This window comes from Melanerpes formicivorus, unplaced genomic scaffold (genome assembly GCF_026170545.1).
Source record: "Melanerpes formicivorus ecotype bairdi unplaced genomic scaffold, bMelFor1.0.p_v2 SCAF_132, whole genome shotgun sequence".
In the NCBI taxonomy this organism is placed as follows: Eukaryota; Metazoa; Chordata; class Aves; order Piciformes; family Picidae; genus Melanerpes; species Melanerpes formicivorus.
In genome coordinates, this window is record NW_027142484.1 from 888456 (window position 1) to 911536 (window position 23081).

General features: G+C 48.6%; 1 protein-coding gene across 3 annotated transcripts in view; it reads right to left on the bottom strand.

Moving 5' to 3' along the window:
- Positions 1-542: 542 nt before the first annotated feature.
- ACSS3 (acyl-CoA synthetase short chain family member 3) overlaps positions 543-23081 on the bottom strand; it is a 78755-nt gene continuing 56216 nt past the window's right edge. For 2 of the 3 annotated variants that reach the window (XM_068168122.1, XM_068168121.1), the window contains 7 exons: positions 21267-21362; positions 19476-19539; positions 10721-10802; positions 9360-9482; positions 3472-3571; positions 1719-1894; positions 543-773 (listed from right to left, as the gene is read on the bottom strand). In XM_068168122.1, coding sequence (XP_068024223.1) covers positions 702-773; positions 1719-1894; positions 3472-3571; positions 9360-9482; positions 10721-10802; positions 19476-19539; positions 21267-21362 — 713 coding nt within the window. In that variant the 3' untranslated portion in view covers positions 543-701. Of the gene's footprint in view, positions 774-1718; positions 1895-3471; positions 3572-9359; positions 9483-10720; positions 10803-19475; positions 19540-21266; positions 21363-23081 lie in introns of those variants that run through there. The other variant, XM_068168123.1, reaches the window with a different exon arrangement.

Genomic DNA, 23081 nt, shown 5'->3' on the forward strand with positions numbered 1-23081 from the left:
CCTCAGGATCACCAACTCCAACCCAGAACCCTACTCTACAAGGGTCACCCCTAAACCATAGCCCCAAGCACCACATCCAAACCACCTTGAAACACAGCCAGGCTTGGTGCCTCCACCACCTCCCTGGGCAGCACATTCCAATGCCTGACCACTCTTGCCCTGAAAAGATGTTTCCTAATGTCCAGTCTAAAGCTACCCAGTGGCAGCTTGAGGCCATTCCCTCTTGTTCTGTCACTAGTGACCTGTGAGAAGAGATCATTAGCAGCCTCTCCACAAGCTCCTTTAGGGTAGCTGTAGACAGCCATGAGGTCTCCCTTCAGCCTCCTCTTTTCCAAACCAACCAGCCCCAGCTCCTTCCAGCTCTTCATCAGATTATTCTCCAGGCCCTTCACAGCTCATTCCAAGACCATTATACAATAATGGGCTAAAATGTACAGCTCAAAGACATCAGTGAAGCAAAGAATCCAAGGGGCTCCTTCCCTTCAAGGCCACAGAAATGTATGAATTCTGTTTGCACTTCTCAGCAGTGCTAACATCCAGCATAGACTGGCAGGGTGCAGAGGTTTTATTATGCTGTGACAATGTGATCAATATGAACATTCCAGAAGTAAAAATAGAATTTTTAAAAATTGGTCATTCCCAGCAGGAAGTCTTTATGTCTACTTAAGGAACGGAGACATTTGTTACCACTGTGTTATCTATCACATTTGACTGGTCTTGAACGCTTCCTCAATGTGTCTGAAAACGCTGGCGTCTTCTATGGTTGGTGTGACCTGAAAAGGAAGAAGAGAAGAGAAGCATGTGGCAGTAAACCAGAATTGATCACAGAGGGTGTTAGGGGGTGGAAGGGACCTCCAGAGATCATCAAGTCCAAACCCCTGCCACAGCAGGACCAGAGAATCCAGCACAGGGCACACAGGAATGCATCCAGATGGGGCTGGAAAGGCTCCAGAGAAGGAGACTCCACAACCTCTCTGGGCAGCCTGCTCCAGTGCTCTGGGACCCTCCCAGTGAAGAAGTTCCTGCTCATGTTGAGGTGGAACCTTCTGTGCTGAAGTTTCTATCCATTGCCCCTTGTCCTGTCACAGGGAGCAAATGAACAGAGCCTGTGCCCTCCCTCTTGACCCCCAGCCCTCAGATATTGATAGACATTGATCAGATCCCTCTCAGCCTTCTCCTCTCTCTCTCCAGACTAAGCAGCCCCAGGTCCCTCAGCCTCTCCTCACCAGGCAGTGCTCCAGTCCCTTCATCATCCTTGTAGCCCTCCCTTGGACTCTCTCCAGCAGATCCCTGTCCCTCCTGAACTGGGGAGCCCAGAACTGGATGCAGTATTCCAGGTGAGGTCTCAGCAGGGCAGAGTAGAGGGGGAGGAGAACCTCCCTGGATCTGCTGGACACACTCCTCTGAATGCACCCCAGGTCCCCATTGGCCTTCTTGGCCCCAAGGGCAACATTACTGTCCCATGCAGAGCTTGGTATCCACCAATTTCATTGACAGAATCTTCTACATTCAGTTTTCAAAAGCAATCAAGGAGAAACCAAAAGGATCACCTGGCAGTGCCTGGAACATGAACAGCTTCTGGTCAAGCTGCAGTTGAAATAAAATGCAGTGCACTACCTGGCACCATGGACCAGCTGCAGGACGGTCTGGAGCATCACAACCATGATATGGTGTCCTTGGATGTGCCCAATTCATTCAAGTCTACATCTGCAGCTTACCTTGTAAGGCTTTCCACTGACAAGGGCAGAGAGAGTGGACCGTGGGATCTTGCCGGAGCGTGTCTTCGGCAGCTGCTTCACAAACATCCCCTTCTGCAAAGCTGCTACCGGGCCAAGGGTGTTTCGAACGTGCTCAACAATCTCTTCCAGAATCTTCTTCTCTTCTGTCTTTACACCTAGGGAAGGAGTTAATGACCTTTAGCTGTCCTGGAACTTTTCCAAGATAGAATAGTTTGGGTTGGAAGGGACCTTAATGATCATCCAGTTCCACCCCCCCTGCCTTGGGCAAGGACACCTTCCACTAAACCAGGTTGCTCAAGACCTTGTCCAACCTGCACACCTACAGGGAGGAGGCATCATGACCTCCCTGGGCAACCTGTGCCAGGGTCTCACCACCCTCATGGTGAAGAACTTCTTCCTGACTTCTTCCTAATCTGAATCTACTGTAAGGAACTTCTTTCTAAATCCACTCTTGCATCAACAAGTTATTTTTTATCAACAACTTGAGGAAGAGGAACATTCTGGTTGGTAATATTTGAGTGGGACCAAATATGGGAATTGTTTCTCCTTTCCTCAATCTCAATTTCCTCAGCCCCAGGGCTCTCAGCCTCTCCTCATCAGGCAGTGCTCTAGTCCCTTCATCATCCTCACAGCCCTCTGTTAGACTCTCTCCAGCAGATCCCTGTCCCTCCTGAACTGGGGAGCCCAGAACTGGATGCAATATTCCAGGTGAGGTCTCAGCAGGGCAGAGTAGAGGGGGAGGAGAACCTCCCTGGATCTGCTGGACACACTCCTCCTAATGCACCTCAGGATACCATTGGCTTTCTTGGCCACAAGGGCACATTGCTGTCCCATCAGCCTGTCACAGGGTGTCTTGTACCATTCCAGGTGGAATGAATCACCTCCTGGAAGAACCTCACTCCCCCAGTTAGAGGTGACCCCAGTGATTAACTTGGAACTATGCATTGCACAAGGCACAGTGACCACCACATGGGTTTTGGATCACTAGGAACATAAATCCCACTGGAACACCAGTTGTTCCAGGCTGCCTGGGACAACAGGCACAAGCAAACTGATTCAAGAGGAGAGGGTGAAGAGCTCAGGCTTGTTCAGGATGATCTAATCTCTGGCTACAACTATTTGAAGAGGAGCTGCAAAAGAATTACCAACTCTCCTTGGCAGGGGTAGTCTTTAGTGCCACTGGTGAGCTGTGGGTGGTTTTCAGCTGATGCCTAGGAAAATTTCCCACATATTTGAGTAGAAAAGCGGTAGAATGTAAATAAATTACCAGTGGATGGAAAAGGAAATTAAAGATAAGGTCACAATAATCCCGTTGCTCTGGTAGCAAACAGAAAGTTAGTTGTATAAACTCACTCTCTATTTGGCTTCTTCACTCTAGCTGGTACCATCTGGCAGCTTTTTGCTTGGCTGTTGCTGACCTTGGCTGCATTCTTCTTGTGGCTAAGTATTAAAAAGTTACCATCTTTCTCTTGTCCCATGTAGAGGGGGAAGGGGGAAAAGAAGAGGAAGCTGTTGGTAGCCCCCTGGTTTTGTCCAGGGGGGTTCTTGTGCTGTTTATAAATTGTAAATCTATGTCAATATTGTACATTGTGTACACATCCATTCCATTTCCTATTTCCTGATGGTAGTCTGCTTGTAAACAGACCTTCATTTCCTTTCCAGCTGAGCTGCTCTGGCAATTTTATGCTGGGGGGGAGGGGTGGAATTTCAAACCCAGCACATGAGCTCTCACCTTCTCTCAGGACACAGATAGCAAATGGAACGTGGCCCTTTAAACAGTCCTCCTGGCCTACAACAGCACAGTCTGCCACAGCAGGGTGGAAGAGAACACACTGGGGGACAGGAAACAAAGCTCAACTGAGTTAGTAATAATAATGAAATCAATTAATAACAAACCCCCAAAATATTCCATAGGCATGGACAGACACAAGACTTAGAATACAGAACAGAGCACAGAGTTAACCAGGTTGAGATCACAAAGTCCAACCTATCACCCAACACCACCTAATCAACTCAACCATGACACCAATTGCCTCATCCAGGCTCTTCCTAAACACCTCCAGGGATGGGGATTCACCACCTCCCTGGGCAGCACATCCCAATGGCAAATCTGTCTATGAAGAACTTCTTCCTAACATCCAGCCTAAACCTCCCCTGGTACAGCCTGAGACTGTGTCCTCTTGTTCTGGTGCTGGTTGCCTGGGAGAAGAGACCAACCCCCTCCTGGCTACAACCTCCCTTCAGGTAGCTGTAGAGCAATAAGGTCTCCCCTGAGCCTCCTCTTCTCCAGGCTAAGCAACCCCAGCTCCCTCAGCCTCTCCTCACAGGGCTGTGCTCCAGACCCCTCCCCAGCTTTGTTGCCCTTCTCTGGACACCTTCCAGCAACTCAAAATCTTTCCTAAACTGAGGGGCCCAGAACTGGACACAGGACTCAAGGTGTGGCCTCACCAGTGCTGAGTACAGGGACAGAATGACCTCCCTGCTCCTGCTGGCCACACTGTTCCTGATACAGGCCAGGATGCCTTCTTGGCCACCTGTTCAGCCTACCATCAACCAGCACCCCCAGGTCCCTCTCTGCCTGGCTGCTCTCCAGCCACTCTGACCCCAGCCTGTAGCACTGCATGGGGTTGTTGTGGCCAATGTGCAGAACCCAGCACTTGGATGTGTTCAATCTCCTGCCCTTGGACTCTGCCCATCTGTCCAGCCTGTCGAGGTCCCTCTGCAGAGCTCTCCTACCCTCTAACAGATCAACTCCTGCCATGTATAGGAAACTAAAAAAAAAAAAACCAAACACTGCAGGAGAATTTAAAAGGAAAAATGAAAATATAATATTAAAAGAAAAATTAAAAGGAATAAAAAAGAGAGAAAAAATGGAAAGAAAATTTAAAGGAAAAATTGAAAGGAAAATTAAGAGAAAAATTTAAAAGGAGAAATTAGAAGGAAAATGAAAATGAAAAACTAAAAGAAATATTAAAAGAAAAAAAAAAAGAAAATAAAACATATAAATATTAAAAGAAAAATCAAAAGGAACAATTAAGAGGGGGAAATTGGAAAGAAAATTAAAAGGAACAATTAAAAGGACAATTAAAAGGAAAAATTAGAAGAAAAATTATACAGAAAAAATTTAAAAATTAAAAGGAAGAATTAGAAGGAAAAATTTAAATTCAAAAGGGAAAGTTACAATTACAAGTTAAAAGGAAACATTAAAAGAAGAAAAAATAAAAGGAAAATTAAAAGGAAATATTAAAAGGAAAAATTAAAAGGAAAATTTGCCACATGGACAGTGGCATTGAGTGCACCCTCAGCAAGTGTGCTGATGACACCAAGCTGTGTGGTGCAGCTGACAGCTGGAGGGAAGGGATCCATCCAGAGGCACCTGGACAGGCTGCAGAGCTGGGCCCAGGACAACCTCATGAGGTTCAACAAGACCAAGTGCAAGGTCCTGCATTGGGGTCAGGGCAATCCCAGGCACTGATAGAGGCTGGGCAGGGACTGGCTTGAGAACAGCCCTGAAGAAAAGGCCTTGGGGGTGCTGGTGGATGAGAAGCTCAACAGGAGCCAGCAGTGAGCACTTGCAGCCCAGAAAGCCAACCAGAGCCTGGGCTGCAGTAAGAGAAGTGTAGCCAGCAGGGCCAGGGAGGTGATTCTCCCCCTCTGCTAGACTCTGGTGAGACCACAGCTGGAGCTCTGTGTCCAGTTCTGGAGTCTCTGTTCTAGGGAGGATCTGGAGGTGCTGGAAGGTGTCCAGAGAAGAGCCAGGTGGGTAATCAGAGGTCTGGAGCTGCTCTGCTATGGAGACAGACTGAGAGAGTTGTGGCTGTTCAGTCTGGAGAAGAGAAGGCTCCCAGGAAACCTTCTTGTGGCCTTCCAGGATCTGAAGGGGGCTATAAGAAAACTGGGGAGGGACTTTTGAGGGTGTGATAGGATGGGACAGGATAGGATAGGATAGGTGTGGCAGTGATAGGACTGGGGGGAATGGAGCAAAATTAGAAGTGGGTAGATTCAGATTGGATGTAGGAAGAAGTTTTTCACCATGAGGGTGGTGAGAGACTGGCACAGGTTGCCCAGGGAAGTGGTGGAAGCCTTGCCCCTGGATGTTTTTGCAGCCAGGCTGGATGTGGCTGTGAGCAACCTGCTGCAGTGTGAGGTGTCCCTGCCCATGGCAGGGTGGCTGGAACTGGATGCTCCTTGAGGTCCCTTCCAAGTCTGACAATTCTGTGATTCTATGGAAAATCTTGAGGAAGGGAGATGGCACAAGGATGGATGTCTGATGTTTCAGCAGACCATCAGGAAGGTGATTTCTCAGGCTCAGTTCCTCAGTTTCAAGTCTGCTGCCTCACATAGGCAAGATCTTTTTCAGACTGTTTCAAGGAGAGCAGTGACAGCACAGATATATAGGCAAGGCATGGATGGATCCATACCAGCTGAGGTTATCACAATAGCTTACAGTCACTGATATTGGCACTGCAGTAAAGATGGAGCTCCAATGACACTAACAGATACCTTAGACAAAGAAACTAGCAGTTTGGAATGTAATAAAGCTGAAATTCTTAGTTAAAGCACTAAGGAAGAATGTATGCTGTCATAATAACTTGCTCAACATGCCATTAGATGGCAAATCTCTCTGTATTCACTGATCTTACTGCAAAGCTCACTGTGGTCTTGGTTCATTCCTTCCCATTTAACCAGCAATTGGCTGTGTATGGATTAACAACAGTCTTTTAGCCTTGTTCAAGAGGTGAACTGAAAAGCTTCTCACCTAAAAGACCTAACTAGGCAGAGAGAAAATCAGAGAGACAGAGCTCAAGATGAGTCTGGGGAATCATAGAAGCATAGAATTGTCCAGGTCAGAGGGGACCTCCAGAGCTCATCCAGTCCAACCTCCCCACAGTCAGCAGGGACATCCCCAACTAGATCAGGCCTCACCCAGCCTCCCCCTGAGCAACCTGTGCCAGTCTTCCACCACCCTCACAGTAAAGAACTTGTTCCTAACAGCCAATCTAAGTCTGCTCTGCTCTAGTTTGAAGCCATTGCCCCTCATCCTGTTGCTGCAGGCCTTTGCAGTCTCTCTCCATCTGCTACAGTTTCAGGCTGTGCCTAGGAAAATTGTCCACAGATCTTGAACAGGAAGCAATAGAAGGTAAATGAATTACCAGTGGATGCAAAATGGGAAATAACAAGGTCTAAATAACCCCCTTGGTCTGAAATCTAACATAAAGTTAGATTTGTAAACTAATTCTTTCCCCTTTTCAGCTTCTTTGCTCTAGCAGATACCAGCTGGGAGCTTTTGCTTGGCTGTTGCTGACCTGGGCTGCATTCTTGTTGTGCCTGAGTGCTAACAGCCTGCTCTCTGCTTTTCTCCTTTGTCCCATGTTCAAGGTGCCCCAAGGAAAGGTGGGGCAGAGGAGGAAGCTGTTGGTAGCCCCCTGGTTTTGTCCAGGGGGATTCTTGTGCTGTTTATACATTGCAAATGTCTGTAAATATTGTATGTTTTGTACATAATCATTGCATTTCATGTTCTAGATTGTAGCTGTGCTTGTAAATAGAGTTTCATTTGCTTTCAGCTGAGCTGGTCTGGCAATTTTATGTTGAGGGGGAATTTCAACCCACCACACCACCCTTCCTGTGGCCCTCTTCAGGTACTGGCAGGTTGCTATTAGGTCTCCCTGCAGCTTCCTCTTCTCCAGGCTGAACACCACCAGTTTCCTCAGCCTGTCCTCATAGCAGAGCTGCTCCAACCCCTTGATTGTTTTTGTGGCCTGTGCTGGATTCTCTGCTCCTGCTCTGGCTTGGACTAGATGTTCTCTGGTGGTCCCTTCCAACCCCTAACATCCTGGGATCCTGTAATAATTCCAGAAGGGTGAGCTAACAAGGATATGAAATTCAGGTCCTATTCTGAACTGCACTATTTCCAACCTTTTTAGCCACCTGGCTGCTGCATTAATGACTTCCAATTTCACAGCACACAGAAATTGTCATTGTTCATTCAACACTGCTCACACACTAAGACACAAAACAGTTCTCAAGAAACTGAAGGAAACTCTCCAAATCAAGAATAAAAGCAGTGAATGGGAGGGTGTGAAAAGATTCCAACCAACACTGAGCACTTTAAAAGACACAATTGAAAACTGTATTTGAGAAGTTTCTGCTTGGCATCCTGAGCCTACATTCTCTTAATACATTATCAGAGCTTGCAGGAATGCTTCCCATGCTACCACATTGTCCCTTCACTCCACCTTCACAGTATCACAGTATCACAGTATCACTTAGGTTGGAAAGGACCTCGAGGATCATCGAGTCCAACCTATCAACACAGACCCCATGCCTAGACCAGGGCACCAAGTGCCACGTCCAATCTCCCCTTGAACGCCTCCAGGGTCGATGACTCAACCACCTCCCTGGGCAACCCGTTCCAATGCCGAATGACTCGCTCAGTGAAGAACTTCCTCCTCACCTCGAGCCTAAGCCTCCCCTGGTGCAGCTTGAGACTGTGTCCTCTTGTTCTGGTGCTGGTTGCCTGGGAGAAGAGGCCACCCCCTTCCTTGCTACAACCACCCTTCAGGTAGTTGTAGAGGGCAATGCATCAATCCATGCCCATCCCATCAATCCTATGCTACAAACTGTTTTTGTTGATTAAATTTATAATGGTCCTGGAAATCACAGGTTCACAGTACATTAGAGGTTAGAAGGGACCTCCAGAGATCATCAGGTACAACCCCCCGTCAGAGCAGGAGCACCCAGGGTAGTCTGCACAGGAATGCATCCAGGTGGGTTTGGAATGTGTCCAGAGGAGGAGACTGCACAATCTCTGTGGGCAGCCTGCTCCAAGGCTCTGGCACCCTCACTCTAAAGAAGTTTCTCCTCATGTTGATCTGAAACCTTCGCTGGTCAAGTTTGTCTCCATTGTTCCTTGGCTTATTGCTGCACACCACCCAAAAGAGCTTGGGCCCCTCCATTTGACACCCAGCCCTCAGCTATTGATAGACATTGATCAGATCCCCTCTCAGCCTTCTCTTCTCCAGACTAAACAGCCCCAGAGCTCTCAGTGTCTCTTCACAGGGGAGATGCTCAAGTTCCCTAAGCATCCTTCTGGCTCTCACTTGGACTCTCTCTAGCAGGTCTCTGTCTCTCTTGAACTGGGGAGCCCAGAACTGGACACAGGATTGCAGCTGTGGTCTGAGCAGGGCAGAGCAGAGAGGGAGCAGAACCTCCCTAGCCCTGCTGGCCACACTTTTCTTGCTGCACCCCAGATCCCATTGGCTCTCTTGGCCACAAGGGCACATTGCTGTCCAATGTAGAACTTGCTGTCCACCAGCACTCCAAGGCCTTTCTCCATGGAGCTGCTCTCCAGCAGGGCAGCCTCTAACCTGTCCTGATGTCTGCTGTTACTCCTCCCCAGATGCCAGCCCCTGCACTGTGCCCGATTGCACTCCATGAGGTAAAGCACCTTAATAGGCAAGGCCTGAAACAACGTTGTGGTCAAAATTCTCAATGCAATACAAAACAAACACAAAACCCAAACCACCAACAAATAAAACCCCCAAACCAAAAAGATGAGGAGAGCTTTTTTTAAGGTTTTCAGCCTCAGCTTTCTTTGCACATCTTTCAGGCAGTGCTAACCTCTTCAATCGCCCCCGAAGAAATTCTGTGCCCAGCAACGTTGATCACATCATCTGCTCGAGACAGGACGTACAGATAGCCATCTTCATCCATATAACCTGCATCCATGGTGTCATAATATCCCTAAACACAACACAAAGAAACATAAACTCAGAAATAGTACTAGCCACAGCAGTTCATTTCCCATGAAACCGACGCACACACCTGGTCATTCCAAACCAAATCTGTTTCTGGTGCTGTAATATTTGTCACCATTCTTATGTCAGAAAATACTGCACAGCTGCCTTTAGAGAAATCACAGAATGGTCCAGGCTGGAAGGGACCTCCAGAGCTCATCCAGTCCGACCTCCTTGCAGTCAGCAGGGACATCCCCAACTAGATCAGGCTGCCCAGGGCCTCCTCCAGCCTCACCTTGAAGATCTCCAGGGAAGGAGCCTCAACCACCTCCCTGGGAAACCTGTGCCAGTCTTCCACCACCCTCATAGTGAAGAACTTGTTCCTAACATCCAATCTAAATCTGCTCTGCTCTAGTTTGAAGCCATTGCCCCTGGTCCTGTCCCTGCAGACCTTTGCAAACAGTCTCTCTCCATCCTTCCTGTAGTCTCCTCCAGGTACTGGCAGGCTGCTATTAGGTCTCCCCAGAACCCTCTCTTCTCCAGGCTGAACACCCCCAGCTCCCTCAGCCTGTCCTCATAGCAGAGCTGCTCCAACCCCCTGGTCATTTTTGTGGCCCTCCTCTGAACCATCTCCATCAGCTCCATGTCCTTCCTGTATTGAGGGCTCCAGACCTGCACACAGCACTCCAGGTGAGGTCTCAGCAGAGCAGAGCCAAGTGGCAGAATCACCTCTCTGGATCTGCTGGCAATGCTGCTTTGGATGCAGCCCAGGCTGTGATTTGCCTTCTGTGCTCCTTCATGCTAAAGAACTTGTTCCTCATCCAATCCAAATCTGCTCTGCTCTAGTTTGAAGCCAGTGCTCCTTGTCCTGTCCCTGCAGGCCTTTGCAACAGTCTCTCTCCATCCTGCCTGTCGCCTCCTTCACGTACTGGCAGGCTACCACTACATCTCCCCAGAGCCTCCTCTTCTCCAGGCTGAACACCTCCAGCTCCCACTGCCCGCTCCTGTCCAGCTTCTCATCCATCAGCACCCCCAAGTCCTTTTCCTTAGGGCTGCTTTCTAAACTTGAGGTTTGCTCCTTCTGTTGCAGACCTTGGAAGTGTTTTTAATTGTAGCACAGATCTATCACAGCTCCCTTGTTCCAGTATGATATGATCATTCTGTGTGTTACCCAGTTTAAATCTACTGCCATTCAGTTCTGCAAGATCCCCAAACAGTTGACATCATTCATTTCAGAACTCTTACTGGAAATTTTTGGAAGTATAACTTGTGGAATGCTTCCTGATTTTCCCAGAGACCTGAGAATGCTCCGGGAGGCAGAGGCAACCTTGGACAAAAATGAGCAGAGGGAAGCAGTAAGAAACACAGCCACAACAACTACATTAATTCATGCTTTGTATTCAGATAAATCAATATGTTCAGATGTATTCATTGGCTAGACAAGTTGCTCTTAATCACAGACCAGCCATGTGTCATGATCATATGCACATGGCACTGAACTCTATCCAGATGGGGTAGTTTCAGGCTTTGCCTGGAACATTTTCCACAGCTCTTGAACAGAAAATAGTGGAATGTAAATACATCACCCTCAGATGGAAAAAGTAAAACAACAGTAAGTTCTAAACAATCCCATTGGACAGACTGTCAGCAAAGGAGGGGTTGTACATACTGCATTTCTCTCTCTGTTGGGCTTCCTCCGCTCTGGCTGATGCTTCTGCTGACCTTGGCTGCGTTGCTGTGTTGTGGCTAAGTTGAACAACCAACCCCCTGCTCTTTCTCTGGTCCCTTGTGTACTTGGGCCTATGTTACAGCTTGAAGGGGGAACTTTAGCCTAGTCCCTGATTGCAAAGACTGAAAGTCAAATAAATTACCATTGGATGCAAAAGGAAAACAATGCTAAGGTCGACAGAAGTCACTGGCTTGCTAATGGGGATGTAGAGCAGAGGCAGAAACACTTCCTGCTCTCTTTTCTTCTGTTGCTTCTGCTTGCAACTTTCCTCTCTCTCTCCTGTGGCCTTGCCAGGGGATCTCTGTTTTGACTCCTGTGTGAGGTAACAGGAAGGAGGGAGGGAATGGGGGAGGAGGTGAACAGTCCCATGGATCCTTCCAGGGGTTCTGAGCAGTTTCTGTGTTGTTTATAAATTATATCAATATTGTACAGGCTCAGGGGAGACCTTCTTGCTGTCTACAACTACCTGAAGGGAGGTTGTAGCCAGGAGGGGGTTGGTCTCTTCTCCCAGGCAAACAGCACCAGAACAGGACACAGTTTCAAGCTGTGCCAGGGGAGGTTTAGGTTGGAGGAGAGGAAAGTTCTTCCCAGACAGAGAGATTGGCCATTGGAATGTGCTGCCCAGGGAGGTGGTGGAGTCACCATCACTGGAGGTGTTTAGTAAGAGCCTGGATGAGGCACTTAGTGCCATGGTTGAGTTGATTAGCTGGTGTTGGGTGATAGGTTGGATTTGATGATCTCAAAGGTCTCTTCCTACCTGGTTAATTCTATACTAATTCTAATTCTATTCTATTCTATTGTACATTTGGTACATATCCATTTTATTTCCCATTTCTAGATTGCAGTCTGCTTGTAAATAGAGCTTCATTTGCTTCCATCCCAAACTGAGCTGGGCTGGTGATTTTTATTTTGGGGGTAGTTTCTCCAAATTAGCTGGGGGGCAGTTTCAACCCACCACAGCATATCAACACAGGGTTTCTGAAGCTTAACCAAGTACTACCTGAAAGGGAATGACCTTGCAAGAACATTATACAGATAAAATCATAAAGGCCCCATCCAGATTCTACTGGCATGTGCCTGCATTCCTAACCAGAGAATCTTTAGCCAAGGGCTATTTTATTTTCCACTCTGAAAGTGTCCCTGTGCCACCAGAAAGCAATGTCTCTAGCAGTGAAACACCCCCTCTGTAGCCTAGCAACACTGGTGTCATTGCAAGTCTCTTACGATGTTCAGGTCACAAGAGCAGGTGCTACCAGCCCAGGGACATGTACATTTCTGACACTGCATTGACAAACAGAGGGAGGCTTGGCTGAGACACCTGAAGGCTGTGAGGCCATTCAGAGTCTTGGACAGACTGAGAGCTGGGCAGAGAGGAACCTGATGAGGTTCAACAAGGCTCAGTGCAGAGTCCTGCAGCTGGGCAGGAAGAATAAACTGCAGCAGGACAGGTTGGGAGGGGATCTGCTGCAGAGCAGCCCTGTGGACAAGGACCTGGGAGTGCTGGTGGACAACAAGCTCTGCATGGGACAGCAATGTGCCCTGGGGGCCAAGAGGGCCAATGGGGACCTGGGGTGCATTCAGAGGAGTGTGTCCAGCAGATCCAGGGAGGTTCTCCTTCCCCTCTACTCTGCCCTGCTGAGACCTCACCTGGAACACTGCATCCAGTTCTGGGCTCCGCAGTTCAGGAGGGACAGGGATCTGCTAGAGATAGTCCAAGGGAGGGCTATGAGGATGCTGAAGGGACTGGAGCACTGCCTGGTGAGGAGAGGCTGAGGGACATGGGGCTGTTCAGTCTGGAGAAGAGAAGACTGAGAGGGGATCTGATCAATGTCTATCAATATCTGAGGGCTGGGGGTCAAGAGGGAGGGCACAGGCTCTGTTCATTTGCTCCCTGTGACAGGACAAGGGGCAATGGATAGAAACTCCAGCAGAGGAGGTTCCACCTCAACATGAGGAGGAACTTCTTCACTGGGAGGGTCCCAGAGCACTGGAGCAGGCTGCCCAGAGAGGTTGTGGAGTCTCCTTCTCTGGAGCCTTTCCAGCCCCATCTGGATGCATTCCTGTGTGACCTGTGCTGGATTCTCTGGTCCTGCTCTGACAGGGGGGTTAGACTCGATGATCTCTTGAGATCACTTCCACCCCCTAGCATCCTGTGAGCCTGTGTGATCCTGTGATACTAAGCAACTCCTGAATGCCACCTTCCACGTCTCCATCTTCCAGGCAAAACAATTCCAGAGCAATGGGCACATGCAATTCTTCCATGAGGGTAAAGTCCTTAGCACCATGACTGAGGGGAATTTCTAGGTGCTGTGTAAATACAAGCAATTACTAACACTAGTAAAGATAGACTCCAGCATTCCAGAACATAATCCTGTGTGTTGGAATCTTGCCAGAACATCAAATTAAAATTCCAAGAGCCCAAAATAACTCCATTCCACTGCTGTCAGCAGGAATGCTGCCATGAATTCCAAAGGGAGCAGAACTGGATGGTAATTACGTGCAAGGAGCCAGGAGTGACAAAATGAGATAGGTAGAAAATAACAGCAACCTGGAAGCAAAAATCTCTATCTTTCTTCAACTTCTTCACACACACACACAAAAAAAGAACATTCTGAGATGCTGAGCTGGGTTCTGCTCTCATAGAATCATAGAATCAATAAGGTTGGAAAAGACCTCAAAGATCATCAAGTCCAACCTGTCACCCAGCACCTCATGAGTACTAGACCACAGCACCAACTGCCACATCCCATCCCCTCTTGAACACCTCCAGGAACAGTGACTCCACCACCTCCCTGGGCAGCATATTCCAATGCCTAACAACTCTCTCCATGAAGAACTTTCTCCTCACCTCGAGTCTAAACTTCCCCTGGTGCAGCTTGAGACTGTGTCCTCTTGTTCTGGTGCTGGTTGCCTGGGAGAAGAGACCAACCCCCACCTGGCTACAACCTCCCTTCAGGTAGTTGTAGAGAGCAATGAGGTCTCCTCTGAGCCTCCTCTTCTCCAGGCTAAGCAACCCCAGTCTCTCCTCGCAGGGCTTGTGCCCTAGGAAACATAACACACCTACAGAAGTTCTGTGTTTAAAAACTGTTGCTTCCTTGTCCAAAGACTGAGTTGATACTCAAAGCCTTTTGGGATTATTTCTGTTCAGAGGGTATACATTGACCCCAAAAAAGTGCCAGGTATGCATAAGTAAGCATGACTGCTCCAGAGACAGCCCTGCTTTCCTTTCACAAGCAACAGGACCACAGAAAAGTGAGACAGGAGGAGCCAGGTTCCTTCATCATCATCATTTCCACACTGTTGCTTTGCTTGGTTTTCTTTTGGGACATGCTCAGTATATTTTTCTGCCTATCTGCTAACTTCTCTTTCATCCTGCATGCCAAGCCACAGAGCAGCCAGTGCTGAGCTTTTGTATCTGCTACCAGTTCAAAGCCAAACCCTCCCTCAGCACTACTCTTACTTTGTGTTTTCATGTGGTCATAACTCTTGCAGCATCTTCTGCCTCACAGAATCACATAATGTTAAGGGCTAGAAGTAACCTTAAAATATCATCCAGGCCAACCCCCCTGCCAGAGCAGGGTCACCTAGAGCAGATCACACAGGAAAACATTCCAGGCAGGGCTTGGATACTTCCCTAGAGGGAGACTCCACAACCCCCCTGAGCAGCCTGTTCCAGTGTTCTGTCCAGAGGATGTGGAGTCTCCTTCTCTGGAGCCTTTCCAAGCCTGTCTGGATGCATTCCTGTGTGACCTGTGCTGGATTCTCTGGTCCTGCCCTGGCATGGGGGTGGGCTCGATGATCTCTGGAGGCCACTTCCAACCCCTAACATCCTGGGATCCTGTGACCACAGTCCCTTAAAGGCTGGAGCAATGTGAATTATTCATACTCAGCAGTGTTATGGATGCACAATCTTGCGGGTGTCACAGGAAAACTACTTCTACATTTGAGTCTGTTGCTTCAGGGCAGATCATCTGTGCACTTTTAATACATGATTGTGTGTCCTGGTGGTTTAGACTAAGATGCTGGAAGTTAGGTAGGGGATAGGCTTCATCCTGGAAACAAACATCTGTGTCACACAGTACAACAGCTTAATGTGATGCTTTCTTAGCCTCCACAGTGGTCCTAGTTACATTACATCAGCAGGACAGCTGAGCAAAAAACCTTCACATCTCAGTAACTCTGACTCCCAAGCAAGCAGGCTGCAGGCAGCCAGACCACATTTTTAGCACTGCACATCTGCAGCATGCTCCAGTGCCTGCAGCTCTTATGTCTCATCTCCAGCTCACGTAGCCACTGCCCCAATCCTCAGCTAACTTCTCTGACAGCTCATTAAAATGGGCACATCTGTCCCAAGGCTTTCACTGTGGACAGAATTTCAGTTCACTGAAGGTTTATGCTAATCTTTGCATCTCCTTCCATGCATCTCAGCAAGCAGCAAAGCCTCTTGAGTTACTACAACTCTAACCTAAATGTTACCACAAAGTAGGTGGATGAATGCTCTGCTTTTGAGGACCTGTGTTTGCTGCAAGTCAGGAAGTGTTCAGGACTAAAGTATTTTGTGTCAGTGAAAACAAAGAAAACTACAGCTCCTGTGTTAATCACACAGTAGGCATCTGTCTCAGAAAAGTGCCCAACAGCCTGGGAAACAACCAGAATCCAGAGCTGGCATGGGCTGTGGGGAGCAGTAATGCATCAGGCTTTACAGAGGTAAGGAAAGGTTCTGCCAACAGTGAGATGGCAGAAGGGAAGACAGAGAAAGATGTTCATATTGTTAACTAAACAGAGACCTCCAAGGAAATGTGCTAAGAAAGGGGTAACTTAAAACAGTACAAATTAAAGCTCATGGAACTCATCTGACAGGAGCATGCTAAATGGTACTGAACACTAATGGTGCAGCAGATAGGCTGGAGGGAAGGAATTTGTCCAGAGGGACCGGGATAGCCTGCAGATCTGGGCCCATGACAACCTCATGAGGCTCAACAAGACCACGTGCAAGGTCCTGCAGCTGGGTCAGGGCAATCCCAAACACTGATAAAGGCTGGGCAGGGACTGGCTTGAGAGCAGCCCTGAAGAAAAGGATCTGGCGGTGCTGGTGGAGGAGAAGCTCAACAGGAGCCAGCAGTGAGCACTTGCAGCCCAGAAAGCCAACCAGAGCCTGGGCTGCAGCAAGAGAAGCATAGGCAGCAGGTCAAGGTAGGTGACTCTCCCCCGCTGCTCCACTCTGCTGAGACCACACCTGGAGCACTGTCTCCAGTTCTGGAGCCTCTGTTAAAGGAAGGACCTGGAGATGCCGGAAGGTGTCCAGAGAAGAGCCAGGAGGGTAATCAGAGGGCTGGAGCTGCTCTGCTATAGATTCAGACTGAGAGAGTTGGGGTGGGAGAGGAGAAGACTTCAAGGAACCCTTCTTGTGGCCTTCCAAAATCTGAAGGGGGCTACAAGAAAGCTGGGGAGGGACTTTTGAGGGTGTCAGGGAGTGACAGGACTGGGGGGAATGGAGCAAAACTAGAAATGGATAGATTGAGATTGGATGTTAGGAAGAAGTTGTTCCCCATGAGGGTGGTGAGAGACTGGCACAGGTTGCCCAGGGAGGTGGTGGAAGCCTCATCCCTGAGGCGTTGAAGGCCAGGCTGGATGTGGCTGTGAGCAACCTGCTGTAGTGTGAGGTGTCCCTGCCCATGGCAGGGGGGTTGGAACTGGATGCTCCTTGAGGTCCCTTCCAGCCCTGACAATTCTGTGACTCTGTGAGCTACACAATGCACAGCACAGGTTAATTCTTTCTTTTCTTTCTGTTTTACTGTTGCTGCAGCCTTTTCCTATATGTATTTTATCCAAATACTTCCCCAAATGAACACTGTTTCATGCAAAGCACACAGAGCCATCTTGCTGTTTGCACAGAGAAAACAACACATTCCTCCTCTAAAAAACGTGCATCAGTTGGGACTCAGAGATAGGGAAAGAGGAGGCAGCATCACAGTCATGAATCAAAGCCTGTCAATCTGCACTGCTGCACTGCTTCACCAAAGAGAATGACAAAACAGTGAAGGGAATAATCCGATGTCTTGCTCATGCAGCACCTCAGGGAGGCTCCATTCCATGCCAACAATTAAGAAAATGGTCAACTTCTTCATAACTGAAGGAAGCACACCCAGCAATCATGCTTGCTGCAGGACTCCTCAAGCAGGTATGGAAGGTATGAGATCTTGACACATAACACATTTCTTTAACACATGTAACTGTGACAGAAATAAAGCCAATGGAAGGGAAGGCATCCTGGCCTGGATCAGAAATAGTATGGAAGTCATTCTGCCCCTGTACTCAGCACTGGTTAGGCCACACCTTGAGTCCTGTGTCCAGTTCTGGGCCCCTCAGTTTAGGAAAGATTTTGAGTTGCTGGAAGGTGTCCAGAGAAGGGGAACAAAGCTGGGGAGGGGTTTGGAGCACAGCCCTGTGAGGAGAGGCTGAGGGAGCTGGGGTTGCTTAGCCTGGAGAAGAGGAGGCTCAGGGGAAACCTTCTTGCTCTCTACAGCTCCCTGAAGGGAGGTTGTAGCCAGGTGGGGGTTGGTCTCTTCTCCCAGGCACCCAGCACCAGAACAAGAGGACACAGTCTCAAGCTGTCCCAGGGGAGGTTTGGGCTGGATGTGTGTGGTGGTTTAGGCTGGGTGCTGGCCCGGATGCCACTGCATAGACCACACCTGGGAGGTCCCAAGGGGTGGGCCCAGCCCAGGGGGTGGTCACAGGCAGGTATTTCACTCCCATAATGCCCTGCTCCCCTATAAAATGCCCATGCGGGGTCTTCACTTCCTCTTTCGTCCCCAGCTGCAGCCTAGGTAAAATGGTGTGAGCCACCTCCCTTGGGCCTGCCCAGGCCCAAGGCTGGGTTGGGGGGAGGAGGAAAGAGCCCTGGGGGGGTTTGGGTGTACCCCCAGGTGGGGATGGGATGTTCTTGGGCATGTTCTGGGATCTCTCTCTTTGTCACGGTGCTTGTGGTTCTCTGTAAAGCTTTCATTGGTGTTTGTTTTAAATTGTTTTCCTATTTAAACTTTCCATCACTTTTGCAATCCCTTTGTCTGAGTTGTTATTTCTTCCTGTGGGGGGGAGGGGGTCTGCCCCAACCCATTACAATGTGAGAAAAAAATTCTCCATAGACAGAGAGATAGAATAGAATAGAATAGACCAGACCAGACCAGACCAGACCAGGTTGGAAGAGACCTTCAAGGTCATCGAGTCCAACCTATCACCCAACACCACCTAATCAACTAAACCATGGCACCAAGTACCCCATCCAGTCTCCTCCTGAACACCTCCAGTGATGGTGACTCCACCACCTCCCTGGGCAGCACATTCCAATGGGCAATCACTCCCTCTGTGTAAAAATTCCTCCTAACCTCCAGCTTAAACCTCCCCTGGCACAGCTTGAGAGTGTGTCCTCTTGTTCTGGTGCTGGTTGCCTGGGAGAAGAGACCAACCCCCACCTGGCTACAACCTCCTTTCAGGTAGTTGTAGACAGCAGTAAGGTCTGCTCTGAGCCTCCTCTTCTCCAGGCTAAGCAACCCCAGCTCCCTCAGCCTCTCCTCACAGGGCTGTGGTCCAAGCCCCTCACCAACTTTCTTGCCCTTCTCTGGACACCTTCCAGCAAGTCAACCTCCTTCCTAAACTGAGGGGCCCAGAACTGGACACAGGACTCAAGGTGTGGCCTAACCAGTGCAGTGTACAGGGACAGAATCACCTCCCTGCTCCTGCTGGCCACACTGTTCCTGATGCAGGCCAGGATGCCATTGGCCCTCTAGGCTGCCTGGGCACACTGCAGGCTCATGTTCAGCCTACCATCGACCAGTACCCCCAGGTCCCTCTCTGCCTTTGCCATTGGAATGTGCTGCCCAGGGAGGTGGTGGAGTCACCATCAGTGGAGGTGTTCAAAAAAGGACTGGATGTGGCACTTGGAGCCATGGTTTAGTTGTCAGGAGGTGTTAGGAGATAGGTTGGACTTGATGATCTCTAAGGCCTTTTCCAACCTGGTTGATTCTATGACTCCATGCATACTCACTCAGCTCATTTGCTCACACAGTCTCACCTACAGTTTTTCAACATTAAATGGACACAAGAATTTCTGGCAGTTTGGTATCAATATCAGAGACAGTCTTGCTTTTCAACCCTCATTACTTCTATTATTCTATTATCTATTATTATCTCTCTCTATAAAAGCTTTAGACAAAAGACAATCAACCCAAGTAAGAGTTTCCTCTTAACTGTGAGATACTTAGGTTCACTTACTTTACCACAATATTTCCCAAAGTCTTTGCTTTCACTGGTTCCTTATTTTCATCCAGAATCATCACTGTAAAAAAAGTAATATAGAAAAGGAGGTCCTGTTAAGTGGTGTATTTTTGGGCAGAGGACAGTGTCTGTAATTCATGGATATCAACTTATGTCACATTTCAGGGTGGCAATAGATCAAGCAACAAAAGGAATTAATGAATGTGGGAGTGCCAAACAGGATAATCTCATGACCTTATCAACATTCAGCCTTCAGCACAGAATCACAGATTGTTAAGGGCTGGAAGGGACCCTGAAAGCTCATCCAGTCCCTGCCAGAGCAGGGTCATCCAGAGCAGATCACACAGGAACACATCCAGGCAGGACTTGAATCCCTCCAGAGAGGAAGACCCCACAACCCCCCTGGGAAGCCTGTCCCAGTGTTCCCTAGGCCTCTCATCTGATAGGATGTGAGATGCAATTAGATTTTTCCACTGGGCAAACTTCACAGCTGTGTTTTAATGTTTGTTTTAAGCTACCCACCTGTAGCACTGTGTGCAGTTCTGGAGCCCTTGTTACAAGAAGGATCTGGAGGTGCTGGAACATGTCCAGAAAAGGGCCATGAGGATGAGCAGAGGGCTGGAGCTGCTCTGCTATGGAGACTGACTGAGAAAGTTGGGGCTGTTCAGTCTGGAGAAGAGAAGGCTCCCAGGAGACCTTCTTGTGGCCTTCCAGGATCTGAAGGGGGCTACAAGAAAGCTGGGGAGGGACTTTTTAGGGTGTCAGGGAGTGATAGGACTGGGGGGAATGGAGCAAAACTAGAAATGGGGAGATTGAGATTGGATGTTAGGAAGAAGTTGTTCCCCATGAGGGAGGTGAGAGACTGGCACAGGTTGCCCAGGAAGGTGGTGGAAGCCTCATGCCTGGAGGTTTTGAAGACCAGGCTGGATGTGGCTGTGAGCAATCTGCTGCAGTGTGAGGTGTCCCTGCCCATGGCTGGGGGGTTGGAACTGGATGCTCCTTGAGGTCCCTTCCAACCCTGACAATTCTATGATTCTATTGCTTGTCTTCATGCTACTATTGTAAATGTCAAAAACCAGAGCTACTGAAAATGGTTTATTAATGCTCACATCCACTGCCATATATTAGAAGAAAAAAATAAGCTTAGCTCTTTCTGTCTAATGTCTTTCTGTCTAATGATTACATAGTGTATTACATAGTGTCAGCACTTTTCCTGAAGATGGTTTGATCTTAAATGTAATTATTTTCAGAACACTGTCTTCAATCAGGGTTCCCAGGTAGGAAAATACTTTTGCATTCAGAATTCAGTGGCTGCAGCCTCTGCATGCAAATGACTTCCAGACAGGTCACACAGGAATGCATCTAGATGGGGCTGGAAAGTCTCCCAAGAAGGAGACTCCACAACCTCTCTGGGCAGCCTGTTCCAGTGCTCTGTGAGCCTCCCAGTGAAGAAGTTCTTCCTCATGTTGAGGTGGAACCTGCTGTGCTGGAGTTTCTATCCACTGCCCCTTGTCCTATCCCAGGGTGCAAGTGAGCAGAGCCTGTCCCCTCCTTCTTGACTCTCAGATATTGATAGACATTGATCAGATCCCCTCTCAGTCTTCTCTTCTCCAGACTGAATAGCCTCAGGGCTCTCAGCCTCTCCTCACCAGCAGTGCTCCAGTCCCTTCAGCATCCTCATAGCCCTCCCTTGGATTCTCTCCAGCAGATCCCTGTCCCTCCTGAACTGAGGAGCCCAGAACTGGATGCAATATAATGAGGTCTCAGCAGGGCAGAGTAGAGTCTTACCATTGTATCCTGGCACTGGTTTTCCTGCCTGTCCAGGGGGAGGTGTTGTAGAGTGTCCCAAACCAATACAGGAAGCAGTAATTGCAGAACCAGATTCTGTTAAGAGAAGACAAATGCATGGCAGTTAAGGTTGTTCTTAGTGTCATTAAGTATTTACTGGTTGTAGGTTTAGCTTCTACTTCAGCACATCAAAAATAACAAAAGAAAAATCCAGGAGAAATAAGGTTCAGAACTGAGGAACTTCTACGTCTCACAGAATCACAGAGTCACAGAATGTTAGGGGTTAAAACAGCAACAGCTTGAAGAAGGATAATGCTTGCCAAAGGGAAACTGTAATTCACCTGCCCCTTACTTTCATAGTATCAGTCAGGGTTGGAAGGGACCACAAGGATCATCTAGTTCCAACCACCCTGCCATGGGCAGGGACACCCCACACTACATCAGGCTGGCCAGAGCCTCATCCAGCCTGGGCTTAAACACCTCCAGGGATGGGGCCTCAACCACCTCCCTGGACAATCCATTCCAGGGCTTCACCACTCTCATGGTGAAGAACTTCCTCCTCACGTCCAGCCTGAATCTCCCCACCTCCAGCTACTGTGGCTTTATCAATGTCCAAACACCTCCCCCCTTACCTCATGCTCACTTGCTTATAGTGAAAGATCCTCTGAAGTGAATTCACAGTGTCTAGACAGCTTTCCAGCGCTGAAGCCTTTAGGAAGCTGCATATATTTAATGTAAGGAAGAGAACAGAAGATAGAGCTTCCACTCAGTCCCTTCTGCCAACATTTAGGTGCTATGCTGTCTCTGCCTACAGCAGCAAGGTAGCTCACCCTCTGGCTCTGGAACTTTCCAGGCACAACTGCATTATAGGGCCAATTTCCTTTTTGCATAACACCTTTACAATCTGGGAATGAAACAGCTCTGTGGAAGAGCTGTGGCTCACAACTCGTCTGTAGCTATGCGCAGCATCTGCTCGGAGTTAAAGTGGAATGAACACAGACACCTCTGAAAAGAATGACAAGCACTTCACTGAGACCTGGAAGAGAGACTTGGTGAGAAATCACCTTAAAATCAGAGCTGTTAAAGTGCCCCAAGTCCCTCCTCACATTTTTACTATCAGGATAAAGGCGGATGCAATAAAAGAGCCCTCAGAGCCTTCTTTCTTTCGTCCCGCTCTTCTTTTTTCTTTCTAATTGTAAGGCTACTTCATCTCAAGGAACCCCACTGGAAGGGGGCCTACAAGAAGGGTGGAGAGAGATTGTTTGCAAAGGCCTGCAGGGACAGGATGAGGGGCAATGACTTCAAACTCGAGCAGAGCAGATTTAGATTGGATGTGAGGAACAAGTTCATTACTATGAGGGTGGTGGAAGACTGGCACAGGTTTCCCAGGGAGGTGGTTTGGGCTCCATCCCTGGAGATACTCAAGGTGAGGCTCAACGTGGCCCTGGGCAGCCTGATCTAGTTGGGGATGTCCCTGCTGTCAGCACTGGAGGACCTTTGGAGGTCCTTTCGAATCCAGACCATTCTATGACTAATGAATATCCTGATACAGTCTGTTGCGTTTGTGCCTCTGAAAGCAATTCTTAGGTCAGAGATGGTGCTGCTGATGCAGAAGCAAGAAGTGCACTCACAAGAGTAGCAAGGGGAATCAGTCAGGGTCTGACTTACTTTATCCATCAGAAAGCTTCCACCTACATTTGTGCCTGGCCTGTAGAGACTATGCTTTGCCAAATGATGCAGAGCAGCAGAGAGTAAGTTCTGAGCTCAAAGCTGTCCTGTTCATTTGGAGTCAACAGTCAAGCTCAATCAAAAGAA